General features: G+C 34.7%; 1 protein-coding gene across 1 annotated transcript in view; it reads right to left on the bottom strand.

Annotated features, from left to right (window-relative positions):
- The window catches only part of LOC111368618 (tubulin--tyrosine ligase-like protein 12), a 13,775-nt gene extending 5,488 nt beyond the window's left edge, over positions 1-8,287 (bottom strand). The window contains exons 1-6 of the mRNA XM_022989970.1: positions 7,897-8,287; positions 4,242-4,487; positions 3,599-3,723; positions 3,261-3,477; positions 2,965-3,090; positions 2,634-2,890 (exon numbers count right to left, since the gene is read on the bottom strand). Of these exons, the coding sequence (XP_022845738.1) occupies positions 2,634-2,890; positions 2,965-3,090; positions 3,261-3,477; positions 3,599-3,723; positions 4,242-4,487; positions 7,897-8,187 (1,262 nt within the window). The 5' untranslated portion in view covers positions 8,188-8,287. The remainder of the gene's footprint in view (positions 1-2,633; positions 2,891-2,964; positions 3,091-3,260; positions 3,478-3,598; positions 3,724-4,241; positions 4,488-7,896) is intronic.
- Between the last annotated feature and the right edge of the window lie 12,546 nt (positions 8,288-20,833).

The raw sequence follows: 20,833 nt of genomic DNA, 5'->3' as shown, positions 1-20,833 counted from the left end.
CCCCCCCCCAAAATTCATTTTCAACCATACATTCTCACAATAAAATATTTTGAAAGTAAACCAAAAAAATTTCCTACTTTTTTAACACATTCTCCAAGAAATCACTATTCTAAAACTCATTGTACCAAAGAAAAAACTCTTTTCAATGGGCATCAAACAGAGGCTTAACAATAGCCTGACGAAAAACACTAGAATTAAGAAACTCTTACTTGAACAAGGACTTGACTTAATCAATTATTTACGACCAAACTGCAAACTGTGACTAGAAAAGGGATACAAAGAAGAAACATTAAAAAATAGACAGAAATATAAAATACAAAAGAATAGTTATTAGATTTGAATCGGACATTAACCCGGCTAAGTCACGGAGTCACCGGGTCACCGGTTCAATTAGTAGGTCAATACTTACACACAAAAATTTCTAAATTATTATTTGAACACTTGAATCATCAGATGTTAGTTATTATTTGAAATAAAATTGAAGTTTTAAAAATTCATTATTGTTCATAAAAATAATAATTTTTTAGTTTGTTATGTCATGTTTTATTGATTAGTACGTTGATAGTATAAAATATTTGTTAGACAGATACGACTATAATTGGCCAAATTTGTGTATTCCTAATTAGTATATAGGTTAGTTCTTACCATATTTAGGTAGACAAATCGATTTTAATTATCTGTATATCAGCCGTGTAATGGGTGACTCTTCTTCCATATATTGAAATGGAATCCCTCCACTGAGAGGTAATTGAAACCATTTGACAATATTTAAGTCATTGGAATAGAATTTGAATACTATATTTGTTAAATTTTGATTAGTAAGTTAATTTTGCCTTTTACTTGCACTTCCTTATAAAACACAGTTTCACATTTGAAAAATATTAAGGGCGGCTAGACCAGTGGTTGTTTCCTCTCTGCATTTTCCAAAAGGTCCAAGGATAAGCCCCCAGTAATGTGATTTTGGCAAAATTTGAAAGAACCAGCTGGTTTAACAGAACCAGTTAGCCAGTTCTTCCAAAAACCGGCTGGTTTACCCGGTTGACTAGCAAGTTAACTGCTGATCGATCCAAACATGTTACCCGAACATAAAGATGGTCCCGATCGCCAATTTCCCAGTCAGACCAGTCATCGGGTTAAGGTTTAATAACTATATACAAAAGTCTGGGACCTACCAAAATAGCCCCCTGTTAATAAATTTAACAAATTGCAACTGAATTTTCAACAGCAAGAGAATTTTTTTGAAGTAATGCTCTCTGGTCCTTTCCTTTGCTTCAAGGCATGTAATGTCCTGACTCTCAAAACGTCAGTGAAACACTTGTGGAGTGGGCATGTAACAAGGTTTAGAGGAACTAATACCTAGCATACAACGATCCAGCCCCTTGCTTTTTCCCTAATTGCAAGCACTAAAAAAATCAAGTCTACAAATACTGTCGGAATTTCTGGTAGAACAAGAAAAAAAATGATTCTGCAGCTATCATATTTATATGTGGCATTAGTTTGTGGAGACAGATAGATGAAGTTATTTTTGGTATCTTTAATCAATGAAAAAGCGAAATATTTAATATTTTATATTAGAGGTCACTTTTTGGACATCTTTCCTGAAGAGACATCACTCTCGATACTTCATAGTTAATACAGACATCAGTGACTACAAATTGAGCCCAAAGTCTAGATCAACAATCACTAAGCCATACAAAGTTGATCGTTTTGGAAATTGTTCCCAAAATGCCAAGTGTTCTCAAAATAACATTAACATTTAAGCATGGTTATCTCTTGCTTAAATAGGGGTTCTCCCCTATCTGAACCTATACGTAGTGAAAATAATCAAAACTAACTGGAAAGACATTCTCTGAACCAGTGGGGACTCTATTTTGGCTAGTTGAACTTGGTTCGTACACAATACCCCTACTCACTTTATCATGCTAGCAAATGTTCCCGTTATTCTTTATTTCATTCACCACTGTGGTCAACCTACAAGACTTAATCACATAGCTATGCATTTATTTATATATATAAATTTTATAACACAAAATACCCCCACACAGCACAATTACATTAACTCAAAAGTTTACAGCTACCATTAACAAGGAACAAAGTACATGCCCATATCAAGATTTTGCATTTCTTGAGGGATTTTCTAGTAATTCTCTATTTTTTGCCCAAAAAAACATGGACATTATTTTTTTTATTATGAAAATTAATCCTACTACTTCTGGGGTCTTTATGCTTAAACACATCAATATTTTCCTCCCAATACGGATTGATAAACACACCTAAAAGCTTAAACTCACAGAGATGAGATATTCATTTATTTAAATCTAGACTTCAATATGTTACCTCTTGTGCATGTTGAATTCCGTTTTTTTTTTTTTTTTAATATCAAATTCCTAACATTTACACAGTTTTCATAAAAGTGGGTGGCTAAGACTTGGCCTCAAGACCTCCGTGTGCCGAAGTATCACATTAAACCACCTAATTTAAAAGCTTAAAGTTTTAGAGGAGAGACATTTATATTTAGTTTTCAACACAGATTATCAAACAAATGTTCCTAGATTATGAATAGGATAATTCACTCTGCCCATTGTAAAATGCAGGAACTAAGCATTAAGAGAAAGATCAAGGTGAATACCCACCATACAGAAGTTTCATCTATCTTTTCTTCATCTGCAAGCCTATATGTCATTAAATAAAACCACATGGAGTTGATAACACGATCAGCAAGAGATTCTCCAGTATCCCACTGAGGAAGACGTGGTTGTAACATTGAATCAACTACACACTTCTCTGATTCCAAGATTTTGGATGCACTGACCCCATTCAGTAGAGAGAGATTAGGCAGAGCTTCAAGAATATCAGTAGCATTCTCTCCAAGAGGCCCAGGAATATCCACCTGTTTTATTTCAGTTGTCAGCATCCAAGCGATATGGAAGTCAAAGATTGCTTGTTTTTGTCCTATAAAGTTACCTCCAAAGAGCTTAAGCTACTGAATCCTTTAAGAAATTTTAGCAAGGAGCCCACTGAATTGTCATCTAACGGATTTCCACGAAGATTCACATATGAAAGTACTGGTAGTTCAGCAGGGGAAAAGGCCTGAAAAAAAAAGGTAGTAATAATGAATATTCAAGGAGTTGGCCTGAAATAAAAGGTAGTAATGAATGATTCATGTCTGGGAGTATACGGGTCTGAGAGACTGAAGCAGGAAGCCGAAAAATAAACCAGAAACTACAATAATGATACAGAGAATTAATCAAACCACTAACCTTAGTCATAAGATTGTGAATGCACCTATTTGAAAGGTCTAGAGATGTAACACTCTGCAATGTATGGTCAGTCTGTTCAGAACCTCCAGGGTTTTCCTTCTCGTATAATCCCCCACAAAATCCTAATGCCCACTCTCCAAAATTAGGGGTCAAATGTGAATTGTAGATCTCCAGTCTAGGGCAATCTTGAAGAATTGCACCTTCCATATAATTATCCCTGGAAAAGAATAGCTTCTGTTAGAAGTCTAACCACGAATTGGGAAAATTAAAAATTGGCAGTCTTGCCTAAATGGGAGTAAGGTAAATTTTTATTTTTTATTTTGAACTTGTAGACTCACTTATTTTTCAGAATTGGATTGTTGTTTAACCATAAAGCTCTGAGATGTTTGAATTGGGCTAGGATCTTTATAGCAGTTTCTGTGTCCTTCATCTTGTTGTCACAGAGGCTTAGTGCAACCAAATGCTGATCCAATAGAAATCAAAGCAAAAACAAAAATTGAACGCACGTTGACGAGAAGCAATATATATTTAAATGCACAGCAGGATGGTTCAAAATTCTAGTTAAAATAAGATTGTGTACTGGTCCCACCACCTAGCTTTTGCATGAATGACATGCACTGAATCCCCAGAGCAACCCAGATTTTAAAGAGATAGAAAGTAAGGCTATTTTCAGTGCTAATAGCACAGAAGAAGGATGTTTAGTCAGATTTGTGATGTAAAGCCTGATCCAATTTTATTTAAAAATCATCCCATATGCCTAATTTTTTCCATCTACCTGAAAAAGAATAATAATAACAATAATAATCATCATCATCATCCAGGAGTATGAGAAAAAGAGAAAGAAATAACGTTAACTAGTGAAATGGATAATAATTTTTTTTACTAATGGAATGTAAAGAAAATGTCAATATCAAGTTACTTCTTAATTGTGATTTCTAAGTGTCATAGGACAAACTTCTCCATAGAATAAGATTGACATACTGGAAATTTACTGGGCAAATCGAGACACTTAAGCATATCATCATCAATGCCTAGATCCTCAAGATCCAACCACCTCACTGCATCAGTGCCTTCTTCTTTAACTTTACAGAATTCTTGCTCAACTATTTCGAAGGCACTTAATTTCGTATCACTTTCTGCATCAGCTTCCCCACCTTCTGAATTCAAATCAATGTCCACACACATCAATGCAGCCATCCTTTCTGCCAACCCTGGAATCTCCTGCAACTGCAATACCGCTATAAAACATCAGAGACTTAAAGCAAATAATCAAAATAAACAAAAATAATAATATATTATGGGATGGAAACCCTGACACAAAAATTACCGTAAAAAAATTAAAATAGTAGATCAAGGACGAAAGACAGAAGGTGGAAAAATAAAAGAAAAGGACCTTTACTAAAGGTCAAAAAAGCATATGAGTAAACAGAGCTGCATTTGAATTAAATTCATTAATTTATTAAGTGAACATAATAGACCTCCAATCCAACTTAAGTACGCAAGGCGCAGGAAGACAGCAAGGGCAAGAAAGAAAATATTTGGGGGAATGCAACCACTTAACATGCATTTCACACCGACAATTAGAGAGTAGATAAGAGCATCACATGGTCTATAAGAAAGGGGGGAAAGAGGGAAGAAAGCATGCTGAATTTGAGAGAAGTCCGGTGGAGAGAATTGGCCTCTTGAATGCCAAATATCCTCGTCTTTTATTCATTGTTGATGTAGTACAATTTCATAGAATTTCAGATTGCGTTTATCATTTCCAATTACTCCTTACATAAACAATTGTTCTCAATCTTCAATTCAATATAGAGTTACGCTTTACAATCAACATCTCCAGCATACATCTCTCCATTACAATATTGATGCCTAACAATTCTACTGATCAGCTGATTCGCAGTAGCAGCAGGAGAATTCCATACTTGAGTAGCAATAGGGACTCAGCCAATGATTGAGAGTCCCTTCCCATATCAACAAATTGCAGAGGCTTAAACATCACAACATCACGTATAGGTTCTTCCAAGCATCAGCAGCCATTGTCCAGAACTTGAAAAGAATCGACAATAGCAAGCAGGTTCTCATCAAATTGGTATCAAAGCATTGATTCAAGGGCAAATGAAAACAAATTTCAGCTAAGAATTAGAGGAGAGATGGGGCTCGATACTCAATCGATTTGAGCAGATGATGTTGCAATGGGTAGGAGGAAATGAGCAAATAATGAAGGGTTGGATTCTCAAGGCCGACTCAAAACATCGATGTTCCATGGGGGAAATCAAGATCTATGGCTGTTTAGGGCGAAGCAATGTTTAACCATGAACTGTAAGTTGTTGAAGAGGAAAAAGGTCGAAATAGCAGTTGCATGCTTTCATGAGGGCGAAGCAATGTTTAACCATGAATTGTAAGTTGTTGAAGAGGAAAAAGGTCGAAATAGCAGTTGCATGATGGAGAGGCATGGGCATAGTTTCAATAGATAGAAGGTCACCATCCGATTCAAACTTGGGAAGAATTGAAGGTTTTGTTTGAATTTGAGAGAAGAAAGCATGCTGAATTTGAGAGAGTCTGGACACGAGAATTGACCTCTTGAATGCCAAATATCTGTCTTTTATTCATTGCTGTTGTAGTACAATGTTATAGAATTACAGATTGTGTTAACTATTTCCAATTACTCGTTACATAAACAATTGTTCTCAATCTTCAATTGAATATAGAGTTAAGATTTACAATCAACGTCTCCAGCCTACATCCGTCCATTACAATATTGTTATCTTGATCAGCTGATTCACAAATCCACAACAATAGCACTAGCGACAGCAGGGCAATTCCATCAGTTGAGTAGCAGCAGGGGACTCCATTCAGTCAGTATTTGAGAGTCCTTCCAGTATCTACAACAACTTGCATAGTCTTAAACATCACAGCATAGGTTCTTCCAAACATTAGAAACTATTATCAAGAACTTGAGAAGAATCAGCAGCAACCAGGTTCTTATCAGAACAAAAGCATACGGCATATTCCCCAAACTTTACAGGAACAAAACATCTAAACTCATGCATCTTCAAAATTGAAAAATCAAAGACCCACTGCATGCCAGACCACATCCATAATACCTCCCATTCCCCAAAGGGAAAGCCAAAAGTAAAGAAAATGTCCACAGAAAAACTAATTTCAGTTTAGCATTAGATTGAAAAAAGTCATGCTTTGCATTATCTTCTTCTCAAACAAAAAGAAAAGAAAGGTTGGAATTAATTCATACTAAGTGGGGACCATCTCACATTTCTATCATAGAACTTGAAAGAGCTAGACCTCAAAAGTTAGCCATTGAGGTTGGAGAACTCAAATCTATATAAAACACACAAACGAAGCCCATACTTTCGACATGGGATCCAATTGCCCATACATCCAAATGGAAACCATGACAAATCACCACGCTTCCGACTCGGCATCTACGTTCGAGCAGGTGCCCATACACCCTAAGTGCTAACCAAGACCAGACCCCAAAAACTAGCTATTGAGATTGGAGAACCCAAGTCTATATAAATCACACAAAAGAAGCCCATACTTTCAATATGGGATTCAGGTGCCCATACACCCTAATGGAAACCATAACAATTTCTTCAAAAGAGGGATTTAAATACGACTCACTTAGCTTCAAAAAAATTGAGAAATTCACTTCATGTGATGATTACATCATTCTACGTGAATCTTGTGGCTATAATGAAGAATTGTAAATCTATGTAATGATCGGATTGAGATAGGGGTGATTTATACTATCCCTTTTATTCACATTATGACAAGATTTGATTATTGAAATATTACTCAACCAAAGATATCCTTCTTTTTATCATTTCCCAGCAGCATGTTCGGTCCTTAACTCCTTGTGCCACTACCGCCGTTTCTAGGACCGAACAACGCCTCACCCTCCATCACCGGTCATCCATAATATCAAATAAATCATTTTCGTCTTTGGTAAATCTACCAAAGGCTATAGTCATAGTGATTCTCCAATTCAACTACTTTGAACATTTCCGAGCACCTCACGGTATTTTAGGGGCGCCCAAAGATTCGATCTTTAGAACTTGAATCTCAACCCTTGTGCGTTTTCATTTAATTTCAAAAGAACATTGAAAAACAACTTAAGATCTCTATCAAAGCCTTGCAGAATGATTGGGAGGCAGAATACAGAACAGAAGCTTTCTTCCCTATCTAAAGAGCACAAGACATTATTCTTATTGCACAAGATTTCCAGCCTCTGATGTTTTTATTGGATGCATTCCATAGCAGTCTTCCAATCCAAATTCAATCAAGTTTCTCACCTTATCAAAAGGTCTTTGATGGGATACCTAATTTTATGATTTTGAAAACATTTAGTTGCTCATGTTTCCCACCGCTTAAAGCTAGGTTCATTGTCCCATTTGGCTTAAGAAGTCCAGTCCCACTGTATACTCTTTTTTACATTTGTAAAATCAGCGCAAAACAAAATCAAACATCAATGTTCAAAACAAAACAAAACGGGGGCTAAAACTACAAATTCCACATTTTTCTCTTATTATCAATTATCAATAAAACCCAAAAACGCATCAAACCTCAAACATGGAAAACAAATGTATCTTGAAAAAAGAGCAAATCTATTAGTTCATACCTGCTTATAAGCATCCGAAAGACGAAAAGTCCATGCATGGTCGACTAGAAAGACATTGGACTCTTTTTCCATAAAGTTAGCGGTGAGTACGAGCCTTCTCTGCTTCCCGTCCTCCACTGGTTCCACCTGGAAGTAATTCCCGCCGTCAAAAGTATCCGCCATGAGCTTTAGAAAGAGCTTCCGATGAAGTGACTGTGGGAGTCCCGAGGCCGCCAAAAGGACGCCGTGTACTTTTACAAAGTCTTCATAGTTCTGATTTACGGCGGAGGCAGTAGCGTTCTCGGTGGACATATTGGAGGCTGAATTCGGTGTATTGTTGTGGCGGATGGCTAGCAATGGACAAACGAGGATCTCTGGGAGGGTTTTAGCAATTCAGCCCGGGGGGCGGGGGGGATTAACCTCTTTTTTATTGCATAGGAGCAGGGTGAGTATTGATTTGACTCGTAGACTCGGAATGCCGGTAACAAAATTCTAAAAAAGTTCGAGCTGACCTGCGCGTGGCTCGATAGAACCCCGTTTGGAAGCACCAATCCAAGCCTAAGCAATGAGTCACTCAGGCCGGCTCGTGTCATGGGTCATTTTCAATCCCAGAGCATATTCATTAAAAATAAAACAATAAAAAAATTTACCGTTGCCTACAATGGCAATATGTGGCTGCCATAATAAAAATAAAAAAAATCACGAGCCAGTTCATCACGAGCAAAAAGCTCGGGTCAAGCTTAGAGTTTTTGACTGTACAAAAGCTCGACTCTGTTTGAGTGAAAAAAAGTTCGAACCATTTTTACTCGATTCGAACCCAAGCTTCGAGTTTCTGCTCGTTAGCCGATTCAGCTCCTTGACATCTCTACATAGGTAGTTCATTTACTTACCCTACTAGTCTATTGGAGTTATAACCCTGTTTGATAACAATTAGTTGAAAACTCTCACGTATATTTTTAATTATACATTCACAAAATAAAATATTCTATAAGTAAATTTAAAACTTTTCTTTTTTACATTTTAACTATATGTTTTCCTAAAAATTACTATTCAAAATATTATTTTTTTACAAATAATAGCCCAGAAAGGGGGGGCATATTCATTAGGAGAATTTTCAAATTGGCATAGTCAAACGCTCTATTTGTAAATAAGTTCTTGTTTGATTCCCACTGTTTTCAAAATATATTTTTTATCTTATTTTTAATCACACACTTTTCAACAAAATAATCTTACATGTAAATTCAAAATTTTTATTTAATTTTTAACCGCACAATTTCCATCAATCTACTATTAAAAAATGCATTCTTAGGCAAAATGGGGCTCAAATAGACGCTAAATCTAAATTATTAGTCATGACTTATAAGTAGGGACGATAATAGGTTGGATCGAAATCGGGACAATTATTTTTGTCCCTCCGTTCCGTCGAGTATCTTCACCTCCTCCCCATACTCGGTTAAGGCGAGAAGGGTTAGGTCTCCAGCCACATTTACCATCCCTTTTATTGTTTTTTGGTTGACTCGATAAGGTCGATAATCCTCTTCTTATTTGGGACGGAGTTCCATAGGTATTGAATTTAACAAATTTTTGTTTTCATCCCTAGTCATAAGATATAATAGCCTCTTTGATATGAAGAGATAGAAATACCCTACTTAAAATTTATAAATTATTCGAATAAAGCTAGAATTAAAAAACAACTAAAGGCTCTTTCTCTCGTCATTTTCTCCAATATTACTAATGACTCTTTCATTCTTCATCTTCTCGAACACTAGAACCTCAAAAGTTTATCTAAAATTTTACACAAAGATCTCGTAAATATTCACTAGAAGCTAACATTCTATTACTTTGAAATGATAAGTATATTTGCGTATCGCTAATGTTGTTTTCGTTAATTTAGTTTACTTGTTTGATTGTTAAACTTTATTTCGACTTATTTTACCATTTTATACATTTTTACAATTATTGGACAAATTTATAAATTTTTCAAGCAAAAAATGTAACAAATTCATCTGGATAGTATGAGCGTCTCTTAAAGACGGTCTAGACACCGTCTTAGCCGCTTGTTGCCAGACAGTCTGATCGTTTGTAAAGGACAGTCTTGTTAGCTTTTTTCCCTTTTCTTCACCTACTATTTTCTTACATTTAAACCAAAATGAAGGTATGAAATTGCCCATTATCCCAATTTGTTACTTTGGTATTTCTAAAGAAAAGAAAATGGTTAATGGACATGGAAATTGGCAAATGATGGAAACTATAATTCTGTAATTCTTTTAACATCGACTATGTCATTTATGGACATGTATCGTAATTTACAAAACCTGCTCAACAATGATACCTCTAAATACGAGATGGATTTGAGATTTATATTTTTCGACCATTCAAATATTTTGGTTCCATCTATAAAGATTACTTCGGAAGTGCATGTGTGGTGGTTAATTTAATTCAACAAAATCCTAGTTCTCCTCTTTGCAAAACTTTATTGAGAAAGAATATTCTTGAAGTTGAATACGAAGCATCTGATGAAATAGATCATAATGTAGATGATTTTTGAAACACGGTACAGATAGCTCGGAAGGATAACGTAGTTATTCTAGAGCTAGTAGCCAAACTCTTTGAATCCACTATTACATACAAAATTCCTTAGGTGACGATAGCCCAAGAATGACTAACCAAAAAAGGGATGAATTGGTTTTTGAAACTTTTTCAAACGATAATTTCAAATAAAGTAATCACAAACATGTTGATCAAATAAAAAATAATCGTAAACCAATAAAAATAAGGATAGAGAAGGTGTAAATGATATAATTGTGGAGGTTTGATCCAAACCAAATATTTAAGTCATTTGTTACCAAACTCTCCATCATAAGCAAGACTTTTTCACTATATTGATTAATTTATGATGCAATACAAACCCATACAACGCTTCCGATAACTTACAAACAAAAAATCACCGATCCTTACATAAATTCTTTGCTCATATATTTTGAAAACTTTTCACAAAGGGCAATGTTAGTGGCACTAAAGATAATACCATCAACATAAATTTCCACAATAATCATATAATTTTTTTTGATAAAAAGTGCAGTATTTGCTTTTCTTATTGAAAAACCATTTGAAAGATGAAATTTGCTCAATCTTTCCTACCAAGCTCTAAGAACTTGCTTTAAACTATAAATAAATTTTCTTAATTTGAAAATATTTATCTCTACTTTAGATTTTTGAAATTGGGAAATTGCTCAACCAATACTTTTTCACTTCTCCGTTCATTAAGTTATCAGCTCATATATTTTTCCACGTTTTTCTTATCAGACAGCAATTGAGTATCTAGACATCTTTTGGAGTTGAGCTTTTAATTTTGGAGTTAGAGCCATATGACAGAATTTGGTTGTATGACTCACTTCACAAAACATGTAGTTAGTATTTTGGAACGTATGTTCATGTCTAGATGTGATTTTGCACCACTTGTAAATAGTTATTGGGCTTACTATGTATTTTGATTCCATATGTACATTTCACGTTTCTTCTTGGTAAAGGATAAGATTTCGACTTATCTCTATTGTGTTTTGTTATATTTGAGATTTGTGTATAGCAGATTACAGGTTGGTTAGTCCTGTTTACATGAGAGATAATATAGAAATTCTGTTAAAAATAATTTATAAAAAGTTGCATATTGAAGTTGTAGTAGCCTGGATGATGGGTTCGACTTTTAGTTGATATCTATCATCGGCACATGTCACGTTTTGAATCTAGTAGTGTTACATGGGGCGGGGGATGTCATCGGGTGTCTAGTTCACTAAAAATCAGGTTTGAGTGTGTTGATTTCCAACAATTTATGTACACACCAAGCTTTATTACCAATTTGTGGTAGTAGTACTTATCAATATACTTCATTTGGTGTACAAAATGGGGCTCAGTTCTTATACCAACATCAACAAGATCTTCCAATGAACCAAAGCTCAACCCACAAATCATACACGAAAGTTTGCCTAAATATTTGTATAACCCACAAATAATTTGGTCTCAGAAAAAGAAGGAGAAGGTGGTTGTACACTCACAAAGAAAAGAGAGAACTCATTGCTATCGAGTTCACAAAGAAGGGAAGACACGGCCCAAAGATGGAAATGGGTTAATCGATATATGTGGGCTTTCCATTTAGTGAATGTGTTACATCCTACTCATTCTTAGTCAAAGTCAAGCTCGTATTTTAAAGTTAAAGGTTCGACTAGTCAAGTCAAATAGGTACTTAGATGGAATAAATTATTTTTTAGGGGGTTATTTCACAGCTGACAATATTTGAGGGTCTAAGATGGACATCAATTAAATATAGGGATTAGATTACGATAATGGAAAGTTAATGACTAGATTTTATATAAAACATCAAAGGAGGGACTTGAATGCAAATATGGGAATAGTAGAAGACAAGTGTCATTTGTAGGGTTAATTATATGAATGGTCACTGAATTTTGCCGTATATTACTACTTAGTCACTGAACTTAAAAATGCAACTCAATGGTCACTGAACTTCGTCAAGTGTTACTATTTCATAATTGAACTTTAAAATGTATCTCAATGGTCACCGTACTTTACACCGTGTTACCCATCCGTCACTCAAATGGAAAAATCCGTTAAGTCCAACAAACGACATCAACTTGATGGATGAATATTAGCAACAATTCTATTTTTGTTTAATTTATAGGTCTCTGATTTTCTATTTCCTCTTTTTTCCTTTATTTTCTTTGATTTATTCTTTCATAGAGGTCAATTTGAGAAGGTTAACCCTTGTTTAATCCCCATTTTGAGGGATAAAATGAATTTTTTAATACTATATTGATAAAAATGTGTAGTTAAAAAATAAGAAAAAATTTGAATTTGCGTGTAATATTATTTTATTAAGAATGTGTGGTCGAATATATATATATATATATATATTGGAAAGAATGAGACTCAAACAAGGACTTACTAATTCAATTTAAAAATATATCTTAATAGTTACTGATCTGTGACACCGTTTGTTAGACTCAATAGACTTTTTCATTTGAGAGACGGATGGATCACACGGTGCAAAGTTCGGTGACAATTGAGATATATTTTAAAATTCGGTTATGAAGTAGTAACACTTGACGAAATTTAGTGACCATTGAGTTATATTTTTAAGTTCAGTGACTAAGTAGTAACATAGGGCAAAGTTCAGTGACCATTGATATAATTAACCCGTCACTTGTATAAGCTTTTCATTCCCTTTCATATTACAAATGCACAGGCTGAAAACAGGGCAGCAGAAACCGAAAAAGGGAAGGAAGAAAGGAGGAAAAGAAAAGGTAGGGAAAAAAATTAGGGAAGAAAAGAAAAGGTAGGGAAAAAATTAGGGAAGAAAAAAGAAAAAGAAAAGGTAGGGACTTTCATATTAATCCATTTCAAACAAATCCAATTGCATCTACATATTTATGCACACACAAGCGAGTGAGAAAATCTAGGGCAGAGAGAAAGGAAGAGAAAAGGGAAAAAGAATGGTTGGAGAGGAATGAGGACAAGAAATCGTCATCAAATTTTACTATCTTTTGCTGGGAATTAATTTTGTATTTGGACTACAATTTAAGGTAAAGAAAAACTTTGATTTTATGTTCTAATTAGTTGGTGTCATGACACGGGGTAGAAATTAAATTGATTTCTTGTTTCCATTTTTTAATTAGGTTAGTAAAGAAGGATTACTATGTAATATCAATTAATTATAATTGGTAAAGAAAAACAATTATAATCATGTTAAATCAGCCACATGTGTACCTTGAAACTAAGCTATATAATTGGATGTATTGTTGGGAATAATTAGAGTGAGTATCAATTTTATTGAAGGAGAAATGAACAAGAACTGAATAGTAGGTTAATGAGATTTACTATTGATTAAACGATAATGGCTAAATAATTATTTACAATTTACTTTGAATAAGGAAATAACTGAGTGGTGGACTTGAGTGAACCAAGTGGAAAATTCTTTAAATGGGGAATTATATTAGATGACTACTCATTATTTAACATGTTTGGTCTTGATTCGAGTAATGTAAGCAGAAAAAATTATATATTTTTAAAAATGAATATATTAATTATACTAATACATTATGTGCATTTATATGTTTGATTACATGATTGTTTTGAAAATATTCTTTCATTATGATATTTGTGGAATTCAAAGATTAGATGTCAAAATATTTGTGATTTGAAATGTGAAACATGTGATATTGAGATCGACCAAAAAAGTACCCATGATTAAATACTTCTTCTAGTTCACTGAGAGGTTTTAGTTGTGTTCTATACAACATTGAGAGGTCGACTAGAGATGAAGGAATTGTGATCGTGTATATATAATTCACTGAGAGGCCTTGACCGTATTCTAGAATTGATTATAAGAGGTCTTTGAGATCCACTTTCACTCACAGTGAAAGTGCTTAGCCCGAGGGACGAATTTCAGATTTTAATCAGAGAGTACATTTTTGGTGGATTGCATGTGATGCAATGAGATAATGGTATAGATATTAGCTGATGACTATATCTTGATTATGAGATGATATTTATAGCGTTATTAGAATATCTCAATTTTTGTCTATACTTGTTTGAAGCTATCATGCGAAATATTAAACGATATGAATTCGATGTTTGATAAAAATGTTTAAATAAGAAAGTATAATTAATTTTGAACTCTTCCATTCATTGAGCTATCAACTTATATTTTTCTAAAATTATTCTTACAGGTAATATTGGTTGTCAATAGGTTGAAGAGCTTGATGATTTCAGAGTTAGAGCCACACGACATATTGAGTGATATGATTCATTTTGGTAAAACATGAAGTAATTATTTCGGGCCCATTGCATTATATTTTTTAAAAACATTGATTTTATCGCATATCTTGTAGTAACTCATAGTCAGCTTTGGTGGTGAATCTGGCACCTAGTTAGCATCTACCGTTGGCGAACATCACATTTCAGGTCCATAGGGTGATTCGGGATGGGTCGTGTCAGAATAGGCCACGAGCAACTATTAATTAAAAGTGAAAATTCCATATTCTAATAGATTAAAAATTCACATTTCATAATATGATGCCATGTTTAGTATTTCACAAATCAGAAATTTTTTTAATTAATTAATATATTTAAAAATTAATTAAAAAACCAGATTTTTCATATTTGAATATTAAATACTAATTATACAAAGTCCATTCCAACCCTAATCAAATTCCTCTCTCTCTCCGTCTCCTTCTCTCTCCTCCCATCCTTCTTCTTCTTCTCTCTCTCTCTCTCTCTGCGGCAGCTCACTCCGGCTCCGGCGATTGCTACTAGTTTGGGCAACGAGGCTTCTATTTTCATCTATGTTCATCGTGGCGGAGGCATTTTTGAGGGATAAAGGTTACAATGCGGCAATTTGCAAAACAAAATGGGAGAAATTTGGTGGAGTGACTGCCGGAAACTACGAGTTCATTGATGTTGTTCGTTTGGACTCCAAAAGATATTTCATCGATCTGGATTTTGCTTCGGAATTCGTAATCATGAGACCTAATAATTTCTACGAGAATCTTCTCCAATACTTGCCGAGGGTTTATGTCGGTAAAACTGAAGATTTAAAGCACGTCTTGTAGGTAACAAGCGACACGGCGAAACAATCGCTAAAGAGCGGCGACGATGGTGCTGCTAATCGTGATGGTGGTGAGACCGTGGTGGCCTTTGACAGCGTCGCTCTAAGCGGCACCCATAGAGATGCAGTATTGTGACGCCGCTGCACGCGCGGCACTGTGGTGGTCGGGATGTTGGCGATGGTGATGGCTGTGATATTTGAGTTGTTGGTGATGTTAATTGAGTTCTAGTTTTCGATCTAGCATTGGGCTGGAGTAGCTCGGGGGAGGAGATGAGGGTGTTGTGATGTTGGTAGTGGGTCGTAGTGTGATCATAGTGGTGGTCAGGGCGGTAGTGGTTGTCCCAAGTGTTGGTGGCGGTCTGCGGTGGTTAAAGGTGACGATGGTGGTTTGTGTGTGGGATGGCATGGGTGACGGTGGTTTGTCTTTCATTGTTTTGGTGATTGGGTTTTGTTAATGTGGTGGTGGTTTGCGTTGCAATAGTGAGGATGGCCGGTGGTATTGTGCTTGCTGTGTTGGTTTTTCGTGGCGACAGTGTTGCTGTCAGGTGGTGGTGGTAGTTTTGGCAGCGATTTGTGAGTCACAATTGGATACATGACCTGAAAATTGTGATTGTGACTCACAATTCAATACGTGACTTGAAATTTGTAACTCTGAATCGTAAGTATTGGTGGTGGATACAAATTATTTGGTTAACTGTGACTATTAAATTAGTTAATATATGACCAATGAAAAAGATAAATTGTGATCGAAAAATAATCTGTGGCCTAAAATGTTGTTAATTTGTGATCAATAATTTGATAATTTGTGACTGTATAATAAGTTGTGACTTGTAATATTTGCGATTTGTGATCAATAAATAAATCGTGACTTATAAATTTTTTGATTTGTGATCGATGAATAAACTGTGACCTATAAAATTTTGGAATTGCGACCGTAAAATAATTTATGACATAAAATTTCTGATTTGTGACAAAAAAAGTGACGAATTAAATCTTTAATTTGTGATCAAATTATATAAATCTGTGACTTAATATGTTTAATTACTAAAATAAATAAATAATTAATTAAATTATAAATAATTTTTAATAAAATTCTGATTTTTGAAATTTGAAACTTGTTTTCTTTTTTGCCATTATTAATCTCTTACTTATGAAATTTTCCCTAATTAAAATGTTGCTTCAAATGGCAAGGCTTGGGTCAAGCTATTAATTATAGTGTTGATTTCCTATTTCAACCATAGGCCGAAGCCTATGAAAATCACCTTTAAACATCATCATCCCGAGATTTATTAGGTATAAAAAAAAAACCTATATACATTTAACTAAATATGTGTCCATATATGATATATAGAGAGAGACAGACTTTGTATATACATAGAGAGAGAGAGAGAGAGAGAGAGAGAGAGGATTAGGAGTGTTTGTGTCGCACTTCACCGCGTCATGACCATTTGTCATTATTCACAGCAACATGCTATTAGAAAACCCTTCAAATGTATGTACTTAGAGCGAGAATAGGCTCACTAGACAGAGGTTTTCATCAGATTTTAGCATTTTTCCCTCTAAGATGAATCACTTTGGGCTTGGAAGCAGGTATTATACATGTGTGTGCAGATATAGATGCGTTCATTGATTTCTTCGTGTTATTTTGTTCCTTTATGCATGCATGTGTTTATTTATACATGGATTTCTGGTTTTCAAGTACAATATTTTATTTTGGTCAGGGTTATTCAGTGTTCTATTCTTGGTTTCTTATGATTATGATTAAGATTGTATCATGAAATAACCTTAGAATCAAGAACAAGGGTTTTAAGAGTTTTAAATGTTGTTGGGAATTTGTTTTTGCATTAGTTTTTGATAAATGGTTGAGGAAATTATAATACAAGAAATATCAGTTTCAAGTTTAAAGATATGCTTAAGTAAAACGGAAGGGACAAATTGCCATTTTCATGTTAAAATTTTCGTTAAGGGGTTTTTTTTTTTTTTTTTTTTTGCTTTATTCTTGAATGTTTTTCAACATGATTGATTGCAGAAGCCATAAAACATTTAGATAAAAGAAAGATACTCCATCGAGAAGTAAGGTTTGTAATTAATATGTGTTCTACATCATGAATATAAATTTGAGGTCAACTATCATGTTTAACTATTCCCAGTAAATGTTAAAGGTTCACACCTCAAAGGTGATCTTACTTGTAATTTAGTTTGTTCTGTTTGTGACGGCAGAAGGGGACATCACATCTCATCTCCTTGAATTTGTGGAAACATAATTATTTATCTCTTGAATATTTTCTACAATTTTAAATTAGAAGTTTGATATTCGAGCCTCCGTAGATCAATTGCGAGATTCTTAATTACTTTTGACGGAAAATATTAATCGAAGTTATGGAATTTATGCTTATTATTTATTGTAGTAGAAATAGAAATTTAGCATTTTGATTGACGCAAGGTTTGCAACTCTAGAAACCCATAACTGCATCATTGATAAGTGTCAACTTAAGAGAAATAGTGCAACTTCCCTCGGGAGCAGATGTTAATGATTGGTTGACTATAAATAGCAAGTCAATTCTTCATCTGTTGTTAGCTGATCATGCTGTCTTAATATGAACTTATTCAACTCGGAAGGAAAGAACTAAGATATTGCACGACTTATTGGAGATGAAAGAATATCTCGTATTGATGAACAGTGAAGAAATGATACAAAATTTGTCCATATAAATACAGAGAGATCTAACTAACTATTACAACTGGAATCTATACATTTTGGTGCCAAAACTAGTCACAGTTACATCAGTTATGCTGAGCTGCAGTTGGTGAGCTGAAGCTTCTCTAATACTCCCCCTCAAGATGGACTATGTAAATCAATAATAGCCATCTTGGACAAGAGAGGACATAGAGTGGATGCTGGCAGAGGCTTGGTGAAGACATCAGCTAATTGATGTTGTGTTTGAACCTCTAAAAGTTTGATAAAACCATCATTGATGTTGTCCCTAATGAAATGGCAATCAATTTCGATGTGCTTCGTACTTTCATGAATAATTGGATTGGTGGCAATGTGGATAGCAGCTTGGTTTTCACAAAATATCAAGGCAGGTTGTGAGAGCTGAACCTGCAAATTAAGTAAGAGCTGCTGAATCCAAACAATTTCACCAGTAGATGAAGAAAGACCGCTGTATTCAGCTTCAGTAGATGATCTGGAAATGGTAGCTTGCTTCTTAGACTTCCAAGAAATCAAAGAATTCCCAAGGAAAATACAGAAATCAGTGACTGACCGCCGTGAATCAAGAAAAGAACCACAATCTGCATAAGAGAGCTCGAATCTAGAAGGAAGAAGATGCATCAAATATCAAGCCTTGGCCAGGAGCTTTCTTGAGATACTTGAGAAGATGATGGACGGCATCCAAGTGAGGCTGACGAGGCTGTGCAATGAATTGACTTAATTTGTGGACAACAAACATAATATCTAGCCAAGTAACTGTTAGATATAGCAATCGACCAACCAGTTTGCGATATAATGAAGCGTCATCCAGGAGCGTTCCCTCGAATGAACTTAAACGAGCTTTTGGATCCATTGGCAACTGAGCTAGCTTACAACCCAAGAACCCAGTGTCTTCAAGTAATTGTAGAGTAGTTTAATGTCTCTGAGATAAGTAAATAACCTTTTGTGATTTGGTTATCTCCAAACCGAGAAAGTATTTCAATTATCCAAGATCTTTTAATTTGAAATGACAATGTAAAAAAGTTTTCAGTGCATCAATTTTGCTCATATTTGATCCTGTAATGATGATATCATCAACATAAATCAGCAAGGCAGTGAAAGAATCATCAATTCCTTTTGTGAAAAGTGAATAATCTGATTTAGACTGTTGAAAACCATGCCTTAAAATAGCTTGGGAGAACTTTGAGAACCATTGCCTAGAGGCTTGTTTAAGTCCATAGATCGACTTATGGAGTTTACATACCAGTTTCTCCCCTTTAGAACCTCCAATATGTTGTTTGTGATAGCCCAAAGGTAAATCCATGTAAATTTCTTCAAACAGATCTCCATGAAAGAATGCGTTATTCACATCCAATTGAGCAAGGGACAATCGTTTAACTCTAGCCACATCAAGAAGAGTTTTAACGGTAACCAATTTGGCAACAGGAGAGAAGGTTTCCACATAGTCCAATCCTTCTTGTTGAGTATAGCCTTTAGCTACTAACCGGGCCCTATACCTGTCTATGCTTCCATCACATTTAAACTTGATTTTGTATTCCCACCTACAACCTATGGAATGTTTATCCTCAGGTAAAGTGGTGATAGACCAAGTGATGCGGACATCTATTTAATATTTATTTTCTTCCATTTACTATTTATTTTCTATTTGGACTATTAGTTATATTCTATTTGGATTATTATTTATATTTCTGTTATTGGGCTTGTTTAGCGGGTTTGGCCCAAGCCCTTTTCTTTAGGGTTTTTGTTTTGTTATTTATTTTTGTTTTGTTGCGTATTTGAGACAGTTGATGAATTAAAGAATAGAATGCTTGGGTTGTTGCCTATGGCTTCATCCATCTCCCCTTTCCCCTGATTTCTACTTCTTCTCTGGTTTTCTCCCCCCTTTCTCTCTAGCCCTTTCCCCCTTCTTGCTGCCTTCTTCTTCTTCTCACTGGAATTCTACTTGCAAGTTGTGCTATTTTGCTATTTCTAATTATTCTGCAGGAATCATCCCTCATCCTGCATCAAAGTGGTATCAGAGCCAAAATTTGGGTAATTTTTCATCCACAATCCAAAACTTTCTTCCTATCTTCTTCCCAAAAACTTGTGGAACAGCACAAACAAAAAAATTGTTATGAGGCAGCAGTTTTCTTGTTCAATTTTCTTTCTAGTTGATTAGGCAAAAAAAAAAAAGTCACTATTCACGGGTACTATTCACACCCGAAATTCCAATTTTTTTTATAGATTTTTCAGCAGTTTTAAAAAAAAAAAAAAAAAAATCGTTACTGTTCACGGGTACTGTTCACACCCGAAATCTCTTTTATTTTTTATTTTTTATTTATCATTTTCGGCAATCCCAAAAAAAAAAGTGAAAAAAAAAGAAAAAAAGAGAAGAAACGTCTTTTCTATTATTTACAGGTACATCTTTTATTCTGGTTGATCTGGCTTGACTACTTCGACGAACGAAATGGAAGTTCTTGCTTTTATTTATTGTTGGTTTATATTACCGTTTCATTCTGAAATTGCATCAATTAAATTTTTGTGCTGCTGCTGATCTATTTTTATCTAAACTCACGTAATTGGATCCATTGACCTCGTTAAATCTCACTTTAACCTGCTTATTTTACGTGATTAGGTTTTGACTAGTA

Source organism: Olea europaea, chromosome 19 (assembly GCF_002742605.1).
Source record: "Olea europaea var. sylvestris chromosome 19, O_europaea_v1, whole genome shotgun sequence".
NCBI lineage: Eukaryota > Viridiplantae > Streptophyta > Magnoliopsida > Lamiales > Oleaceae > Olea > Olea europaea.
Note: the sequence above shows the minus strand (reverse complement) of the source record. Positions and strands in the feature narration are given on the sequence as shown.